General features: G+C 43.6%; 2 protein-coding genes across 2 annotated transcripts; both read right to left on the bottom strand.

The window, feature by feature from the left end:
• Positions 1-491: 491 nt before the first annotated feature.
• Positions 492-9,454, bottom strand: ZC2HC1B (zinc finger, C2HC-type containing 1B; the record flags this gene model as incomplete). The annotated part of the gene is given in 8 exon segments (XM_010146958.1): positions 492-570; positions 1,495-1,597; positions 2,313-2,437; positions 4,448-4,503; positions 4,505-4,584; positions 5,575-5,693; positions 7,867-7,932; positions 9,418-9,454. Coding segments are annotated over 8 exon segments (665 nt in total), but the record flags the coding sequence as incomplete, so codon positions are not given.
• Positions 9,455-11,093: 1,639 nt separating this feature from the next.
• On the bottom strand, positions 11,094-18,978 carry LTV1 (LTV1 ribosome biogenesis factor; the record flags this gene model as incomplete). The annotated part of the gene is made up of 10 exons (XM_010146957.1): positions 11,094-11,207; positions 11,987-12,187; positions 12,917-12,969; positions 13,259-13,398; positions 14,371-14,498; positions 14,972-15,221; positions 15,977-16,097; positions 17,009-17,096; positions 18,137-18,325; positions 18,829-18,978. Coding segments are annotated over 10 exons (1,434 nt in total), but the record flags the coding sequence as incomplete, so codon positions are not given.
• Positions 18,979-19,797: the final 819 nt, after the last annotated feature.

Here is a 19,797-nt window from a genome sequence, read left to right as displayed (position 1 = left end):
AGCTGGAAGGCCACCTTGCTGCTCTGACACGGCCCTGCACAGCCCAAGGCGGGAACAACACCGGCTGCAAGGTCTGAAGAGCTGATGCACCAAACGTCATGGTCAGGGAAGTTAACCGTTGAGGAGAAGGGAGAACCACCACTCCGTCATCTTCCTCACTCGGATGACAGAAGCATATCTAAAGAGCACCAGAGCTGCTGGAGACACTGGCACTATTCAAATCCTCTCAAGATGCCTGTGGTGGCAGCACCAAGTCCCTGCCTAATTGAGATGGAGCTGCTCCAAACCAAAGGAACATTTAACACCAAAATGAATATTCTCAGCAGCCTGTACTGGGGACATGAGGAACTTGCGAAAGTGTTCAGTGCAATTGGTGCCTTCAGTTACTACAGAGTAGTTCACACTGCAACAGGACGTTGTATATTCACAAGGGCAAATGAGATCCTTTTAGGTTACAGTGTTAAAATAAATAATTTTTAAAAAAATCTTACCCAAATTCGCCTGAAGATTTTCCAGTAGATACACCCAAAGATTTTCTGGTTTTCCGCAGCATTCCTGGAGAGGTCTCTGCAGATCACGATTTAAAAAAAAAAAAAAAAAAAAGTATTTGCCATAAAAAATTATAACCTACATAAATTCAATATAAAACCCAGAAATGTAGGGATCAAGGATATTGATACAAAGAGCCGTATGTTATCATTCACAGGTTATACTACAAGTAACCATTAAAATAGCTTTATAAGACATCTTCTAAGCACAGACTGAATACAGGTCATGATTACCGGGGGCAATGGGTTCTAGTAAACATACGGTGTCCTGCTTAGAGGCAACTGCTTTAGGGGTGCAGTGGTGTTAAGGCTGAATCAACAGGGGAAAAGTCACAGAACAAAAAAAATACAAAGCTTGATGCTTCATCTAAATGGACTTACGAAAAGTTAAAGAAGATGGAATAAATCTTAACATCAAAGATAAAGGTTATGGAGTCCCTCATGGGACGGAAGGAACCTCAGCCCCACAGTGCATATTTTAGGTCTGTAGAGAGACGTCTGTTTGAGGACCCCTAACTGAAAAGGCTAAGAAGCCCCTCCTGAGAGCCCACGTGAAAACCTCTGTGTATGCACTTGGCACAATGGATTAGGATAATGACTTGGAAAGTTGTTCAATATCAAAAACATCCACTTGGAAATTTTTGGCCCTTCTCATTTCTAACAAGTGTTGTATGGAAATGAGTTTAGGATTTCATGTCAAGGCTTGAGCTTGAAAAACAAAAAAACCACCACCAAAAAAAACCCCAAACAACCCCAAAACCACCCAAAAACCAAACCCTAAAATTTAGAATACCAAACTAGTGACATGTTTTATCAGAAAACTAGATTCCAAAGCCTAGGATCTTCTTTAAAATTGCCACAACCACACACACACCCCCATTGAAGATATATCAGAGGAGTTTGTTAGAAGAAAAACATAAATCTGGCTAAATTAACTCCTTCCCTGGCTGAGGTCTGTCTGCTTTGGCACCTTCCTGTACTCTCTTCTGAAGCGGTAACACAGCAGTAGTTAAGGTTGGGGGGTTTCTCTGAGTCCCTGGTTGCTTGCCCTAGTGAAAGAAGATGCACAGTGCACACAACTCCAGCAAGCAGCCTATGGAGCCTGGTGCCAGCCCTCCAAATCGCTGTGCTAGCAGCGCTAGGAAGGAACAGGAAAAAGGTGCACCCCCTCTTCCCTGGGAGCCATTTTTCCTGCGCAAAATAGGAAAAGAGTAACAAGATTTTTAAACATTTTTTAAAAGAAAATCAGAACACTCCTAAAGGAACTGGGTTTTGGTTTTTTTTTTCCTACAGTAACATAGGACCTCACTTCAAGATACTGCCAATGAGCTCCCGTTTTCCGATTCCCGGAAGGGGCTGAGCCCTTTGGCCTGCTGCCTAGTGACCAGGGCATAAATCAGCTATATGTTTGCAGGGAACAGCAAACCTATGAACAGCAGGGAGCCCAAATGAACAGGAAGAGCTTTCTCTACTTACCTCACAAAACCTGCCAGGTTTCTGCTTCCCTACTGCTGTTACCCTGGAATCCAGTCGCAGGGGAGTCTGAAGAAACCGTTGTCCAACTTTTTCGTACTATCACACTGCCACTTTTTATATCAAAGTGCTCCCGTTTTCAGGGAACTCCTGGCTGACGCTCAGCATGTATCTTAAGGATTTACCAACTTCCTTGGAGTCTTAAGTTTTCTATTAATATAGGCTTTTACTCACCATAAACTACAGTCTGGCAAATCTGCCTCCAGGACAAGTGTGACTGTGTTTGCTTACCCAAGCTCACCCAGTGGCCTTTGCAGCGAAGGCACGGCGCGCAGCTTGTTCTTCACAAACCTTCACGTGCCTCTCTGATGCAGCCTCGTTAAACCTTCGTGAGCAGCGCGAACACTGGATGTAGTCTGGTCGTGAGAAAGGAACAACTCGTGTCACAGTTGATAGGCTGCAGGAGGAGAATTGCTCTGCTGCACTGGGGCACTCAAGGTTCAAAACCTGGCTCCACGCTGAGTTCCCATGAGCTCCCAAACTACAGACTTAGGAGAGCTACAAAAACCTCCTCTAGAAAAGCACCTGGGATCCCAAAACACATGGTATTAACCCAGCAAACGGTAATTGCTTTCAGAAATAAATCCCTGGGGATTGATAAAAGTAAATTATCTTTGTCCTATTCCCAACCTCACAATTAGCATATCTGCAGAAAAAGCAGTATTTAGAAATTCCTTGAGTAGTCTAAACCAATGATGTGAAGACCAGTTTCGAAGACTGATCATTAAGATTGTTAGTTGTTTTTGCAAAATCCATTTCCTTTGGACACTGACAAAGTACTGTTAAAGGAGTTGTGTCCCCACCAGCTGAAGTACATCCAAGAGCCAGGTTTCTGGGTGTGAAGCTGCATTGTGAAAAACATGGTGGTGTTTCCTAGAGTCGTTTCTGACGGCGTCACAGCCCTGATTCCGCTAAGGGCTGTGCGGCAACGTTTATCACCGGCGCTGTCCTACACGTTTCAACGCAGTCACATTCAGCCCTCGTGCCGCCCTTGCTCTCCTCACACCCTTCCTCCCCGCCTCCTGCCTTTTACAATAGCAGCCCAAGTGTCCTTATCCTCATGTTACATAGACAGGATCGTTACAAAACGTTTCTCCCAGTAATGGCCCAGAAAAGGCAGCCCGAGCAGCCACCACAAGCCAGCCCCAGACCAGCAGCGTGGGCAGAATGGTTCTAAAGACAGGAGGGGAGGACAAGACGGGACAGATGCCTGGCTTCAGGAGGGACTTGGAACTTTCAGGGAGAATGGGGAGCTTTGGGCTCTTATTTGGAGGGGGAGGAAGGGAAATATCTCTTTATCCTCCCCACAATCCATGTGCTCTCTCTCCAGTCCTGTGGTACAGGATATACAGTCCTGTCATACAGGATACACATCCTCGCTAGGCCCCTCAGCAATTTGTCTTTCCTAAAAAGCAGTTCTCCAATTCCTTTCTCCACAACTGCAGCAGCTCCTGTACAACTGTTTCCTCCAAGAGGGAGAAGGAAAGGAAGAGGTCTGCTCTTAAGGGTCGGTAGAGTCAGGCAAGAAACAACAGAGTCATTAAAGAGTTCAGCAGTCGAAATTCAGAGAGAAGCTTGACCCCAATCAAGGAAGGAAGACGTGTCCTGCTGCTTATGCTGCATTGCTGACATCTAGACAAGGAGAAAGGCTGGACTCACGGCAGCTGGTATTGCTATCAGTCACGAATTCCTGTTCTGGAAGGGAGCCCAGAGAGCCCCCCTTCCCCCTCCCACCCTCCGCCTTCCTAATGCAGACAGGACTCCACTGAGACCCTTTCCAAGATTGCTCCCACGTTTCATAAATTACATATGAGGAAACCCTGGCTGTATGTTCATGTTTTTCTATCCCTAACTTTGAACACGGTGAGCTGTGTGCAGAGACCACACCTGGAATTAGTAGGGCACCAGACCAGTCTTTTTCTGACTGACTTCCTGGTGCCACACAGAAGAAGGGGACACTGGAAAAGCCACCACGTGGGAGTGGGGAAGCCTGTGTGCACTGCCGTTGTTTTGAATGGTGAAGGGATGTATTTCACCCTCTGTTACGCCGTGGTACCACCTGTGCGAGCACATGGGCACCCCAACCCTCCTCCCAAAGCACTGTCTAGTGTCAGACCCCACACTTGCTGCCTCTAAATTTAAAGGGATACAGTTAGTTTTCCGCTCCTCCCCACCACATCTGCATTGCACTCTTACTCCATTTAAGCCAAGAAATACAGCTGAAAATGAGAGTACCGAGGGAATTAATGTTCACATTGTGTTGTGCCGGGGGGTGCAAAACTGAAGCCCAGCTGCGGATAACAAGCAGTCACTGCTTTACCCAAGGTCTGTACGAGATCAGTAATAAGATAAAGTAGACCACAAACCTGGATTGATGCTTGGTGGGGGAGGAGGCGGAAGAGGGTGGCCCTCCTTCAGAGCTTATGACCTGCTTGGCTGATTGAACAGCGTTAATAAAATCCTCATGGTGCTGCCTCCAGTTAGATTTCTTCCCTGCCTGATTCTGAAATGGAAGTAAAGGAAGACACAAACTGTGTTTCTTCCTTGCAAGGGACAGAGAAAAATCTTCGAGGGCTCTTCTTCCCTAAGGGAAAGGAAAAATGTTACAAACAGAAGAATTTTGCTTTTTTTGAAAGGCACAGGAAAACTGCTTCAGCCCTTTGTCATCTATCGACAGCATCAGAAGATGAATAAGAGAACAATGATGTCCTCCAAAAAACACTGGTGATGGTAGACCAAAGGGTGCTTAAGAGGGAATAGAAAAGGTACTATCACTGACGCCCTCCCTTCTTCTCCGTTTGTCAGATTTGTCTTCTTGCTTTAAACCTTGGTGCACTCCTGCTACTTTCCACAACTGATTTCAAAGGACATCTTACAACAGCAGTCTGCATGGATACCAAATCAGCAGTGATTTGCCATTACTGGGTAAAATTACACACACGCATATCCATGTGTATTTCCCTCCTCCCCAACAATGCATGGAAAAAACCACTGTCCCAGTAAGAGCTTAAACCTCTTCCCCTCCATCTCTGTAAACAAGTTCCATTTAAATGCACTTTTAAACCCTTGAATTCAACAGCAGTGAATCTCCGAGGCTTCATCTGTGAAAGATTTGGGGCTACTGACAGTTTTGGGGTTCAAGCTGGTGCATTCACACACCAACCACCTTGGATCACGTGCTCCGACACATTTAAGAGAAGAGGAAGCTCAGACTCAGACAATCTTTAAAATACACAGGTGAACATTTCCGAGAGGAGCGGAGACCCTTCTGTTCCCCGAGTAGTCATGACACCTACCGGTTTGGCTTCTGAATGGAGAAATACTCTCAAACACCAGCAGCACAGGGAGAGGGAGGAAAGAGTTTGGCACCGAGTCAAGCACATATGTGAGACTCATCCGCAACATCCAGGCTTTGTCCCCGGAGGAAACAATAGCGATACTGAATGAAAGACTTCAGATGGAGATAACACACACGCTTCAGTTTTAACTGCACCTTTTGCGGGGGCTGCTTCTTCACAGTGGTGATTTCTGTTCCCTGCAGTCTCCGTTTCAAAGAGCTGAAGGGCTTGCGCCTCTTGCTGAAGACTTTCTTGCATATTGGATCATGTCTCAGCTGGGATGCAGAGAAAAACAGCCATTGGCAGGTGGAAGTCGTGCTTTGTTAGTGATGCTTCCTTACTTAGGCCTTAGAATCATTTCTATTCAGGAGCAGGGAGCTGAAGCGGTATTTATTTTGGGTTCAGTTTAACTCCTGAAGGAGTTCAGCAAAGCTTTAAAAAGCTGTCCAAGTTCAACACAAAAAGGAAGTAGAAACCATTTCAAGTTTTTCTGCTTGGGGACATGCTGGAGGCCAGCACAAGTAATGCCTTGCACAGAATAACAGAGTGGGTCCAGGAACAGGAACAGTCCCGTTGGACTCCCCCCTACTTGGTTTACTTTATTTCTTGCGTAAGAGGGAGAACAGACTGATCCTGTTCCAGGGGGGGATATTTACATTATTAGTTCTTCTCTTCTAGCTAAGTATTCCAGGCTGGGCACTGCCCTGATGGACAGCAGCACCGTCCATCCCATCGGCATCACTGCCACAGTGCCAGCCCCAGGCGGGAAGGCAGCAGCTGCCTCACCAGCACACGTAACTCGACAACGCGGAAGGAAAACCAGGGATAAAGCCTCCAGCTGAGCACATGGGGACATCCTAAGTGGGTGGATACCCAGTGCCGAATTTGTGGAAAAGCCACACCTTACCACAAAGGAAGATTTAAGAGTTGGAAGCGTCTCAGAGTTCAGCATTGACCTCACTTTCCTGCAACAGAGTGGCCAGTCCCCTTTGCGAGGAGCCCCGTGAAAGCGAGGGCCAACCTGCATCGTTGCTCTCGTGCTGTGAATCACCCCTATTTAAGTCCATCTGCAGCTGATTAATTAAAGACCCCCTTCCTATCTTACTTTGCCTACTCCCACTTTCCTGTTATCATAGAATCACAGAATGGTTTGGGTTGGAAGGGACCTTAAAGCCCATCTAGTTCCAACCCCCCTGCCATGGGCAGGGACACCTTCCACTAGACCAGGTTGTTCAGTTATTATTCTTGAACTTCTCGTTAATTTCTCTATGCCACCCACTCCCTTCCCACGAGTTAAGCAGCTGCCCGAGCAGGGCATTTTGGTTACAGCTCGGCTGGGCCAAGCAGCACCGCATTCTACCACAACACACATTTCTACATCCTTATTTCCCTTTGAGCCTTTCTACTCATGTGCTTCAGGCCCTTTCTGTTGCTGGACATTTTTGACAGCAAATTCGAGGGGAGGCTTCCTCAGCAGGGCCAAGGGGGCAGCAGATACCCGTGCCTCGCTCACCAGCAAGCACACCAGCCCTGCACCATCAGGGCATGGGCAGGCGTTACAGGACTTGTATCTCGTACCAGTCATAGTGACAAGAAAACTCCCGCCTCCCCAGAAACTTAGATAACTCTCAGACGATTTTGCTAGATTAAACCATCATGTTCTTCATGTGTCTGATCTGAGACACCAGACGTGGAACAACTAACACGGGGTAGTTCCACTTGCATCTCGGTGCCCACAGTTACTCGGCTTTCTGCATAAAATCCTTGTCCACTCCTTTTCCACTAAATCAGTTATAGTTCTATCGTGGGGCCAATCTGATTTGCTACAGGGCCAGAGGGTCAGTAATGCAAACTGAGGAGTGTGGGGGGGTGCGCGTGCAGAACTCCCCTTTGCAGAAAACCCCCACAGTTGGGTTGTGCCAAGCAAACTGCACAGCCACTCATTTAGTTTGTAATCCGGGGACCAGGGAGGTCAGGGGGAATCCTTTCATTCACTCCAGCAGGCTTTGGAACAGAGCCTGGTGCCCGAATTATGCTGTCAGAGGGACTGCTTATCAGAGGGTTTGTTAGTCTATTTTTCCCCCCAGGAAGTCTGAAATAACAAGTTCTGCCTAGAAACCTGGAACACAAAGGAAGCTTCAGGTTAGTAATTTATGTCTCACCAGGAGACAATATATTTTAAACATGACGTAGTAAACACCAGATTTTGGACAAGCAGGTAAATTAAGATAGTGCAAGATTGCAGATTAAGTCATAATATTTCTATGGACATGAATTCCCTGATCCATTTCACAAACAAAAGCAATTATTATATCATTTGCTCTTGTAAGCATGTGTTCAACCTATTGCTCCACTAGCAGCCACCTCCTTCCCCAGTGCTCACCACCCCTTTCAGCTAAACCCAGTGCCATTAAAGAAAGAAAAAAAAAAAGAAGAGTTTTGTTTTATGAGAACATCTTGTGCAAAGCGTCTTCCGCAGGTCGTACAGGGAGACGGGTCTTGGCTTCGGGCAGCTGCGTAGAATTCAAACCACGCAAAAGTCTCAGTCACGTGACACAGGACGGCTGACTACAGCGGTCAGCACCGGGACCGAGCCCTTGCCGACGGAGCGTTTAGTTGTCAGCACGGGGTGTCTACGGCCATGGGCCAGGGCTGCCCTCGGCAGAACTGCCTCGCCCATCCTGCTCCCACGAAGCGCCAGCTCCGTGCGACTGCTCAGCTGCGTCCTTTCACATCATTGCGGCGGCTGGGCAAGGAGACGAAGGAAGAGCACTCCAAGTCACCGCTACCCAAATTGAGGGCTGGGGGGGTGGGAGGCGAAGCAAGAGCGGGCCAGGCACACCCGGGCGCACGCCATCCGTGTGCCAGCAGCGCCCAGTAACCGCTCGGTGTAAGCCATCACTGTTCCAGAAAGAAGCAGGTGTCACAAGAAGGTTGTGTCACACTCAGTGAGACACAACATTTCCATGATGGCATTCCAACAGGATCTTAACCCTGTAGGTGTCAGATTTGCGGGGACTTTTTGGGTTTAAATCTGGTTTTTGTTTGTTTGGGTTTGGTTTTTTTGTTGTTGGTTGTTTGGTTTTGTTTTTTTTTAAAAAGGAGGTGTTTAAATTACACGGGAAGTAGTCCTGCGCCATTCTGACTCCGGCAGCAGTCACGTATGCTCCTTTCAGAGCAGGGACAAAACTTGTATCGAACCAAACCAGCTTGTTGGCAAACCGGCACGACGACGAAGAGCCCTTTTCACGAGACGTGTACCTTACAGAGGGAAAGGCTGCTCCTGCAAGTCTTCCTTACCTGCCTCTGCTGGAACAAAGCAATCCTTGTCTTGCTGAGCAGCAGCAGACGTGTGACTGCTTTAGTTCCTTACCTTTTCCTTTGGATTTCACTGTACTCCAAGGCACCGAGTTGAGGTTACTGCAGTGTTTCAGCGATTACAAGCGCAGAGGAACAAAGTAATTCTCCAGCCCTTTTGGTGCTTACTCTATCGCCTGTTTAAATGTCTTTCCACTTCTGTTCCCAAGCAACATCCATATGTCTGTGCTTAGTCTCATCCTTTCAAGAGTCTTCCTCTGCCTGTCCCATCACTTTTATTCTGTTCTCATCCCTTCAAAGCTTTGACTGATCCAGCTTTTTTTATTGTTGTTGGAATTTAGGCACAAGCACAGGATCACTGAATCAGCAATGAAGTGTCAGGGAAAAGGACAATTTGCCACAGAAGGTTACTTACTTTAAATACGTACAACAGCAAATGAATCGCAGAACGGTTTGGGTTGGAAGGGACCTTAAAGACCATCTAGTTCCAACCCCCCTGCCATGGGCAGGGACACCTTCCACTAGACCAGGTTGCTCAAAGCCTCATCCAGCCTGGCTGGTTGACGAGCCAAGGACTAGTAAAGAACGTGTGTGCTGTCATCTTCAGTAAAACATTTTCCTTGTCAGTAAATCACAAAGTCGCATTCCACCCAAACCACCCAACAGCATCTGTTACTCACTCGCTCCACGTAGCTCCTTTACTGGTATCTGACTCATCCCAACAGAATGGCTTTTCAAATTCCCTCTTCTGTGTTGCTGCACTGCGTCATGAGGTCTAGGTGGTTGCCCTTGGGTACTCAACAGCTCACACTCCAAGTTACCATGCATTAGCAATTACATAAATAACAATTATGACTTGGGCAGACCCTGCTTGAACATGTGAAACATGAAAACTAGTACAGATACCAGCTAAACGAAAACCCCGAAACTTGTTCTGATCTTAGACACCATTTCTACTGATTTGGTTAAGGCAGGCTCTTGAACAGTTTTAGAAAGTGGAGGTTTCATCTAGATGTGAATTGACACTTTGGTTTTCTGAGCAGTGATCAGGACTTAAAATGCCTGTTTATTCCCCTTCTCCCAAAACCATGTTACTTTATCAGATTAATTATATTAGAAAAGCCTCTTTGCAATAAAAGCAAGTACTTTGAATTATTTCTGTATATTAAAAGGCCTCACCAGTCCTCCTCTTCGGCCGTCCCCATGCAGTAGTCACAAAGCTATTTAAGCAATATTTAAAATGCTTTGAATTTAGTAGCAGTCAAGCAGCTCTACTGATGTGTCAGTTACTCTGCTCCTCACCAATAAAACGGTTAACTTTTCGCCCAAAGGCAGAAGATTGCTCAGCCTACAGTCCTGAAGACACAAAGCCAAAGGCTCCTTAGGAATACAAAGGACTGACAGCAAACCCTACTCATTTTGTTCACATGCAGGGAACAGTCACCATCAGTAACTCGCACGCGCAGGGCGGAAATTTAAGACCACACCAAGCCTGAAGATACTGTCCCTCTGCTCATCCTCAGACAGCCTTTGCAACAACTGCAGGGGTGGTTAAGTTTGCATTTCAAGGAAACCAAACTAAACGAATAGCATTCCAGGAAGACCAAGGCAGTGGCTATCTGCTGTGCTGGCCACCAGGCTACCCAGGCAGAGTCCGCAAAGCCAATTCCAACCGCAAGGGAAAGGGTCGCTGACTACTGTGACACGCCCTGCAACAGAATTTGTTTGCTGAGAAATGTAGAACTCGGGTTAGGCAACAGGGATGCCTCGCTACACCACAGCTTCTCAGACAACCCTGTTTACAACAGGTTATTTCGCATATTTCCTAAGGGTACCCAAACAGTAAATAACCAGCCCAGAAAAGAACTAGGGAGTGGGTGAAAAGTCTGTGACTACCAGAACTGCGCTGTGTCAAGGCACCGTATTTAACCACTAGAACAAGGGAGAGAAGACAACGGGGCATGTTGCTTCGTAAGCTGAAATAATTTAATAGAAGAATCTCATCAGATCCAATCTGTAGGATTCTGCTGGTTTGCTGAATGCATTCAACAAGCTTTTATATAAAGCTCTGTCCAGGGATAGCTTGTAAGAAAAATATTTTTTTTATACTTTTAATACATTTCTACTGCAATGAAACTTGGCAACAGTTGCCAGATCATTCATGACAGAAAAGACATCGCTACCTACATTGTTTTCAGTATAGCTTCATTTCAGAAGAACGACAAGTTACTGGCTCGCATTACATCAACGCCTGCGTAACCCCACTAAGCGTGACTGGCAAAGCTCAGAGTCAAGAGTTCCCTTTCCACATGCATGAAAACTTAAGGATGTTTCCACAAGAAGCTCCTTGGTTTCATCAAGACAACTTCAGTCCTTGAACGTTTTGTTTCAGGTTGAGCAACTCCTTTTCTTGCCTGGTTTTCTCCTGTTTGAAGGCTAGCCTGTTGGCTTTCTTCTCCATTCTGCGTTCCTGCATGTACGAACAATTACATGTTTACAAGACAGGCATACAACGCAAGAAGAAACCGTTCTGCTTAACAGTTCTAGATCATAAAAATGGCAGCAATCTGTACAGTATTATTTTTTATGGCACTAACTATTAGTAGCCAAATTAATATGCGTACCGCCAGGATTATCATCTTTAATTAACTGAAGCTTCCGATATGCTGGCATATGACAGAGAAGCTGTGGATGCCCCATCCCTGGATGTCTTCAAGGCCAGGCTGGATGAGGCTTTGAGCAACCTGGTCTAGTGGAAGGTGTCCCGGCCCATGGCAAGGGGGTTGGAACTAGATGGGCTTTAAGGTCCCTTCCAACCCAAACCAGTCTGTGATTCTATGATTTTCTGTTCCTAGATAAAACAATCACTGCTTATCACTGTCGTCAATTAGATTTTTCACAATCCTTTCAGAGACTTTTCACTTTGTATGATCTAAAAAGATCTTAACTGCTTTCTTTGCTTCCCTAGGTAATAAGGGAATACAAGGGCTCCTTCCAAAGTTACGTATGTAGTAGTGGCCACCGCAACAGACCAAAATTTCCATGTAGAAAATTAGGGTGACAACATTACGAAGCTAACTCTCTTTCCTGCAGATTTTTTTTAAAGAAGCAATAATTAGTCATTTGAGACCAGCAAGCTTTTCCTATTCATTTCCAGACACAAGAACAAATGAACCTTAAGAAGTTTCTAAGAGAAAATTCAGATAACATAACGTGCTTTTGCAGGGTTTTGTTTACAATAAGGCATACCTTGCGCTCCTCTTTTATAGCTTGTTTCCTAGCTTTGCGATCCTCTTTGCTCTCATCTTTGGAACGTGGCTGCGTTGATGCTCTTGGCAGGTCACTGCCGTTAATCATTTCCATGCGTTCAATCTGCTTAGCAGTAAGGCCCTTCTGAGGCAAGATATGTAGGGGAATTCCTGTCTTCTGGGAAACTTTTATTGGTTTGGGCTAAAACAGAGAGCGCACATCCATTAACAGCCCCCAGCTTTCTCTGAGAAGTGCACATCGCACTGCCGCAGCAGTATAAAAACATTAGATTAAGATTTAACAGTAATAAACGTCTTTTAAGTTTCCCCCTACTATTTTCTTATCATTAATCCTAACTATTAATCACTAAGTAAGACATCAAACACCTGTGAGCAGAATCTGGCCTCCCAGAACAAGTTTCTCCCTTTTATTTAAACATTACTGAAGAAAAAGAACTTAAGTAGACACTTAATATTCCTTTACAAACTTTCAGGGAAAAGGTTTCCTTTCAAAATCTCACACAACTGGAACATCAAACTGTGCTCCAATACTCAGGAATGTCTGGAAGGCCAAAGACTAGAATAAACTGTTTCCAACTGCAGAAGGGAAATACAGGTCTGTTTTCAAGAAGAAACACCCTAACAAGTGGTTGCGAGACACAGACTACACAAAGTTCTGTCACAGGTACCAAGAAAAGTAAGTTCCTTGCTCTGTTTTCTGCCCACCTATTAACAACATTTTGAACTTATTCAGTTTTCCTATCCAAGCCCTTCATCAGTGAAAAAGCAATACCAGAGGTTAATGCCTCCCCCAACCCTCTTTTCCTCTCCCTCCTTCTTTAAAGGAGAGGGATCCATTGGGAAAATAATCACTTTTGCCTCAGTTTTTCCCAAGCCCGACTGTTACTCAGAGTAAGTGTCATGATTTTACCTTTGATGGTTCCTTAATAAGCGTTGGATGATTGTATAAGTTTGAATACGTACCTAGGGCACAAAGAAAGAGAAGATTCTTTTAAGAAGCAGTGAAAATGGCTTGCAAATAGAAATTAGGTAAATTTATCAGGAATTGTACTACCATTTAGTCTTTGAAGATATAAAACAGCATAATTAAGTTAGCCACACAAAAGCAGCAGTTTTATCCAGCAAGAACTCCAGCTGTTGTGCTCCAGGAGCATAAAGCATCTTACCTAAAGCACTGTTAGAAGAGTTCTGAGATGACCTATCATTTACCTGGAAATCCTAGGAACAAACAAGTGAACTCCAGACTACTTACTCAAAATGGATTCGCAATCCCACTTTTCTTTTGGTTCCTCAAGAACTACAGCTACTATTTCTTCCTTTTCTTCCTCACTTTCGTCATTCACAAGCGAGTCTAAATCTTCACAGGGTTCAAGAGTATCCAGTTTCACACAACTTTGAAGAAGGCCAGAGGGAAAAAAAAAAGTTTAGCTTTTTTTGAAAATGCATAATTATGTAAACCCAGTCTCCCCTCAGTAAAGCCCCAACCGAAGAACGTTATTCCTAACGAACCTTGCAGCAGAAATAAGTTTCCTTAAGTAAGCATCCCCCAAAATAAATCAAAACATTAGGACAAGAGACACAGTCGACAAAAGAAGCAGTTCTGCATTTCAGATTTATGTGGCACAGAGTGTCTGTGACTGGAGAGCAGGAAGGGAAGGGAAGAGGGTATACTCTTCAGTCTGTAAGCGAGGCAGCTCTCGAGGCAATTATGGACTCGGCTACTGACCAGCCATCTTTCACTGCAAGGGACACATGACCACACCTGTCACTCAGGAACCACAAGACTAATGTGAGAATCTGTAGCCATTTAACTTTGGGATAGCATCACCTGCTTTAAGACAAAGCGGATACAGCGTGGAAATGAGGTCTTACAGTGACACAGGTTACTTTACAAGTAACTGGCAGTTCTCCAAACAGCGGTACCCACCCACCAGTCGCCTGCGAGTTTACCATCACGTAAGCAGGCATGCAGTGGAGTCAGCTGCATACCTGCAGGACGGCACGGACTCGGCTACAGAATCTGTTAAAAGCAAAGCTGAAGGTGTAAGTGGAAAAGTGAGTGACACTAAAAAGGGAAAGGAAAAAAGCCTCTAGATATCACCTACACTAAATTCAGTACAATTGTACAAAAGTAGCATCATCTCACATAAGCCAACAAAATGCTTCCATTTACTTCTATCATCTCATCAGTGAAGACTGACATTCAGTGGCATAGAAAAAATGGTTAATACTCATATGTAGCTGCTTTTATTGTGGGATGCAGTCTTAAGAGTGCACGAACGGGAAACAACATATCCAAACTTTTAACATAAACACAGGATGACATATCTACTTATGTGAAGCAGTACTTCTGGGAATACTTACTTCTTTGCTTTCTCTTTATAGTAATCATTCAGGACTTCCTGCAAGCGAGCATTGTCCGCATTAATATAGCCTTCTAACTCCACGTTATCCAAGGCTCCAATTTCATCTTCATCAAATTGTTCAAAAAACTAAAATAAAGCAGCGGATACCTATTTAGATCGCATTTGTCATGCGACTCCTTGATAGCTTCCAAGAATATCTACACATTTTTTTTTACTTAACTAAAATAAAGCAGCGGATACCTAATTAGATCGCATTTGTCATGCGACTCCTTGATAGCTTCAAGAATATCAAGAATATCTACACACTTCTTTTTACTTGCCCCTTTTTCCTCTCCCCTCTCATGTGCTGAACAACTGCCAAACACATCAGCAGTGGGATTTCCTCCTTACTGTCAGTATGCTTTCCACATGGGAATCAAATTAACCTTTGGATACTATATAAATCAGCTTCTGGAAAATGTTTCTTATTCTGATGAGTATCTGTGCATTATATATATCTAAGTATCTGTTTCAGCCTATACATTAAAAAGCCTGCCACTGCTCAGGACAGAGGTTACACCCTATTTCCTGTAACCCGTTACACTCTTGAGCTGCCTCACCTTCTCAAATCTGTCATCCAACAGGGTTAACTGCTCATTCCTTCTCATTACTGAAGATGTCATAGAATATTCTGTGAAACGACTCCTGGTTTCTTCCTGCATAAAAAGAAATTCTTTTGCCTGTCCGTTAACCCCGTCATCTGATAAAGGACCTTCTGAATCGTAGTCTTTATCATTATTGCAACTGTCATTTTCATCACTATCATCCTCCACATCTTCCCACTGATCTTCATCCCCAGCATCTGATCCCCTGAAAAGAAAGAAAAAAACAGTTTTAGAATAAGACACAGGCCTTTCCACTGCTCTCACCGACATTGGGTTACCTGAAACAATTTGGCAATAATACATTTAAATCTTAAGAGGCAAAAGATAGAAAGTGATTATTTTCAAGCCAGTAAAAATAAAACAAGTTTAGTAGCAACAGTCTTGCCAAAGTCAGCGTAGAGTACTTTTGTCTGAAAGCTGAAAACATTTCTGACAACTGCTGGATCACACATCTGTGTCATGAGAGCAAGGCTATGTTTACATCCAGCTATGCCCATCAAAGCTGAAAAACACTAGCTGCATTCTTGAATATTAACACTAGCAGGATTTCCCACTGTTCATAGAATGACAAAACCTAAAGTAACGTGCAATGAGGTATCCCATGAGGCATTTGTAAAGGTTCTGGAAACACCTGCTATCCTTTATCCATGTTACTGACTTACTTTAAATGCAATAGATAGTAATGTTTTAAATAGTTTAATACTACTATTATTCCATACATTGCTTCTGTAAACAAATACATATAATCCATGAGCTCAAAAGTAGCAAATGAAACCCATCTCTTGCATAACACATGAAAACTAGATTTGGTAAGCTACCACCCACATAACACAAGGAAATACCCTAAGTATTCAGTCTGAAATCTGAAACCACTCTTGCTTCCTACAACACCACATGAAGTAACATACAGCATCATTCCTATTTACATAAGACAAAACAGTTCTACAAAGCTCTATGTACCCCTTCTGTAGGTCATTTGCTTGTAGAACAAAATCATCTTCCAGGATATTTTCTGGATTGTCAAACTCAAAATCATCATCAAGAGCTGCGACAATATCAGGGTCAAAATCTAGCCGTGGTCCTAGAAAGTGAAAAACAAACACACAAACCAAAAACATAAATAGGTGCGTTTCTGTGACATTAAAAAGCCACTTTCCTGGATAAAAAACAATCCAACGAGACTGCTAATTTGCACTAAGGAAAGATTAAACTTAAGAATCACAAAATTCCTCAATAATATTTGTAGATTTGATGCAAACTGGGGCAAATCACCAGCCGCTTGTCAATTCTCCACATCCAGAAAAGAACATTCCCCAGAGGTCTTAAGCTTCCATAAATGTACTTAATATATTTACCCAGAATACCATAGAAAAAAAAGTATCCAAGTCAAAGTACCTTATGATCAACTGCCAACCCTAGGTCCCACCCCCTAAAATTCCCTACGTCACAGAAGGTTAGAAAGTGTTCTTCTACTTTGGCCTCCTCCTGTCAGGACAGGGAGAACTACCACAATTACTTCCTGTAAGAAAACATTAAGATAGCTGTGCAGTGGAATGTTCATTGCAAACACGGATACATAACAAAAGCGTACTTACAGCCTGCAACACTGAAGTAATACCAATGAAGGAAAGCAAACACCACTCAGCATTTGAAAAGAAGAGAAATTTTGAAAGTGCAAATCCAGTTCCAGCCCTGCATAAATCAACAGTATCATCTACAGTTTTCCCCTGTTATTAGTTTAGGTTTGCTGCACAGTAGTTAGAGCTCACAAATTCCACACACACTCCTCCCTATAAAGCTAAAAATCCATCATTAGTGAATCACAGAAACAGGTCTCAGATGAAACACAGGTTTCTGATAGGTCATTCTTTATGCCTGTTACTGAGACTGTTCTGAACCACCAGTAATATGACACTGTAATCGGAGCTGTAATTACCATCTAGTAGGTAGATGGCAACTCATGGTACAGAAAGGTAAAAGATTTGATGATACCTGAAACAGGAGCAGCTTTATTTAACAGCCCCACGTCCTCTTCAAACTCTGTGGCAAATACTGAGGAAGGCAACTTAATAGATGGAGCCTTGGAAAAAGAAAAAAAACACAACATCACAACATACTTGTTTTCAGTTTCTCATTTGAGCTCACATAAAAAAACCCACATGCAGATCACCATGTGAACAAGGGAAACTGTGCTACTTAAAATATGAAGACAAGTGCTACTTTATTGGTGGCAAATTTTCAAAGTTATGCAATGAAAGCTAGGTAAATGTTGGCAGCATTAATTCTTATGTCAAAAGAGGCAGTATTTTTGCATTTCTGAAGCTTTTTAGACAATGGCTGTACAGCAGGCACAATGACATGTTTGTTTGTTTGCCCTGGAGAACACTAACACACATTTGCAATTACCCCTTTACTGAAAGGCTTATTAAAAGCTTACTAATGTGCATATCTAATATAACTGCATGAGATTTAAAGCATCACCAAACTGTACCTGAAAGGTGTTTCTGACTAAGAACATCAGTTTTGACTAAAATTACAGTATTTGATTAAACCAAGCTCCCTTAATTACAAGTGACTGACTGGCAACTGCATACTTCATTGCTTGAAGTTACTTACTAATTTCCATTCCAGAGTGAGCTACCATCATGGAATTCCACAAGTGGTGCCAGCAATTAAAAAGTTTTCTTTTATCCCCTCTGAGTTCTGTTACATTCCACTTAAAAAAAACCATGGCGTACTGGTAATAACACCTGGTATATTCCCAACTCCCAGAGCATTCGAGAGTTCTAAACATCTCAAAACCAAATGCCAATGCCAGAAAAACATGACTTGTTCAAACAAATACCTTTGTAAGCCATCTGTGTCCACAAAAGCTTGACACGGGTACACAAAGTGTCTCAACACTGTGCTAGCAAAACACTGTTCATCAGTAAACTGTGGCTTGTCAACTTCTGTTCTTATTTGTAGGAAAACTTGATTATGGGTCAAAACAATCCTATATATATATAGGATACACATGTCACAGTCACAATAACACTTGCTGAACATGGTCAGTATGTCTACGGGACACTGAACTCCAAAGAACAGGGTAAGATTATTGTAAGCAAAAATACTACTTACTGGAACTCGCTGAATTTCATCTTCTATGTGCCCGTCACTTGTGACAACAATTCTGCTTTGCTGTCCACGCACAGAAGGGACGAGCTCAGACGTACCAGATGCTTCTTTTAGATGCTGCAAATAGTCATAGTCATCATCAAAGAAGACTCCGTATTTCCGCTGCTCTTCCCTCCTTCGCTCCTCATGCCCCTTGGAATTGTAAAAAGAAATGCATTTAGTTACTTAAGTCCATTTAAAACTTAGTAGCAAAAAGAAAAGCAGCATATCTATTGAGAACTCCTGAATTCTGAAGTCCTTGTAGCCCTCTCTCCAGCCCTGATCCTAACACACAGCCCATTAGAGTGTTGTAACCACCTGGTTCAGTGTACAAGTACTGCTGGAGCAAGACCTTAACTTCTTCTATAAGCAGCATAACTGACAAAGCCTGTTTTTTCAGAGTGGGTCAGACAACCTTTGTTGCTTTTTTTTTAAAAATATATTTATATCTCTAATGCCAGTTATTCTTTTTTCAGACCAGCAGGCAGTAATTCACAACTATCAAATCCCCTCCAACATCCCCTTCTTTTTAACAGGCTAGACTAAAAACTACCTTCTCTCAGGCTGTGCTTCCGAATTGTGCATCTGCATATCCACTTCTCTCTCCTGCAGCATTTCTTACCTGATGAACCTCAACATTAAATGCGAGTACTTACTGTCTGTGTAGGCAGCAGAACTCTCTGGGGTGCAGTATCATCAGCAGCAAGCGGATCCCTCTGACTTCTGTGCACCAAGTGAAACGTTACCGCTTTCTTCTTCTCTATGAAGGGCTTTTTTTTCTTGTGAGGCTGCAAAAGGACATTTGGCTAATCATTAATAAAATAATGGCATATTAAATACACCTAAAAAAAAAAAATCTTTTGCCTGGAGCGCACTACTGTATTCCTTTTAAGGCAGCGTCTTAAAACATGTACTTGGAGACAATGCAAACAGAGACTAGTAATAGCTTAATTTTTCTCACCACATGCTCAAATCATAGCTGTATTCAGCTGCCCAATGGCAACACATCAGTAAGATAAATATTTGATTATAGCATATATACATGTCAACATATAATCCTAGAAAGGAATTTTTAAGTAACTACTTTCTAAATACTGGGACAAATCTGAAACAAGCTTCATCCAAGAAATCACAGGAAACTGACATAAGGAAATACATCCAGACCCACCTAGCTTCTTGAAAATTGTTTATAGACAGCTGTTCCTACGCCCCTGACAACTATGGGCCGCACCATTACACAGCCTGAGCTCTAACATCAGAGACACATCTACGTTCCGGACCAACAACTACCTGAAGTACTCTCAACTGGGTGAAAGCCGTTTCTGCAAGTCTGCACATCTGTCTTGGGGAAATACTGTCATCAGCGTTTCCAGCTTTACTCACCTACCGAAACGCGTGACCAGCAGATACACGCAACCGGGACACCACGGAGCTAACCCTGGCAGCTTTAAGTATACCGCATCGCATACTGTGCCTTATCAAAGCTCAGAGCCTGTCAACTGTCACCAGCTGTTTTGGGCTAAAAACCCCAAACTCTGCTATAAAATCTTATACGTGGAACAACCACGAAAGGAAACACAGCAAGTTTTCGCAAGCAGGGAATGTGCTACCCCTACAAAGAGCAG

This window comes from Eurypyga helias, unplaced genomic scaffold (genome assembly GCF_000690775.1).
Source record: "Eurypyga helias isolate BGI_N326 unplaced genomic scaffold, ASM69077v1 scaffold39932, whole genome shotgun sequence".
Classification (NCBI taxonomy): Eukaryota; Metazoa; Chordata; class Aves; order Eurypygiformes; family Eurypygidae; genus Eurypyga; species Eurypyga helias.
The sequence above is the reverse complement of the archived record's forward strand: the minus strand, read 5'-3'. Positions and strand labels throughout refer to the sequence as shown.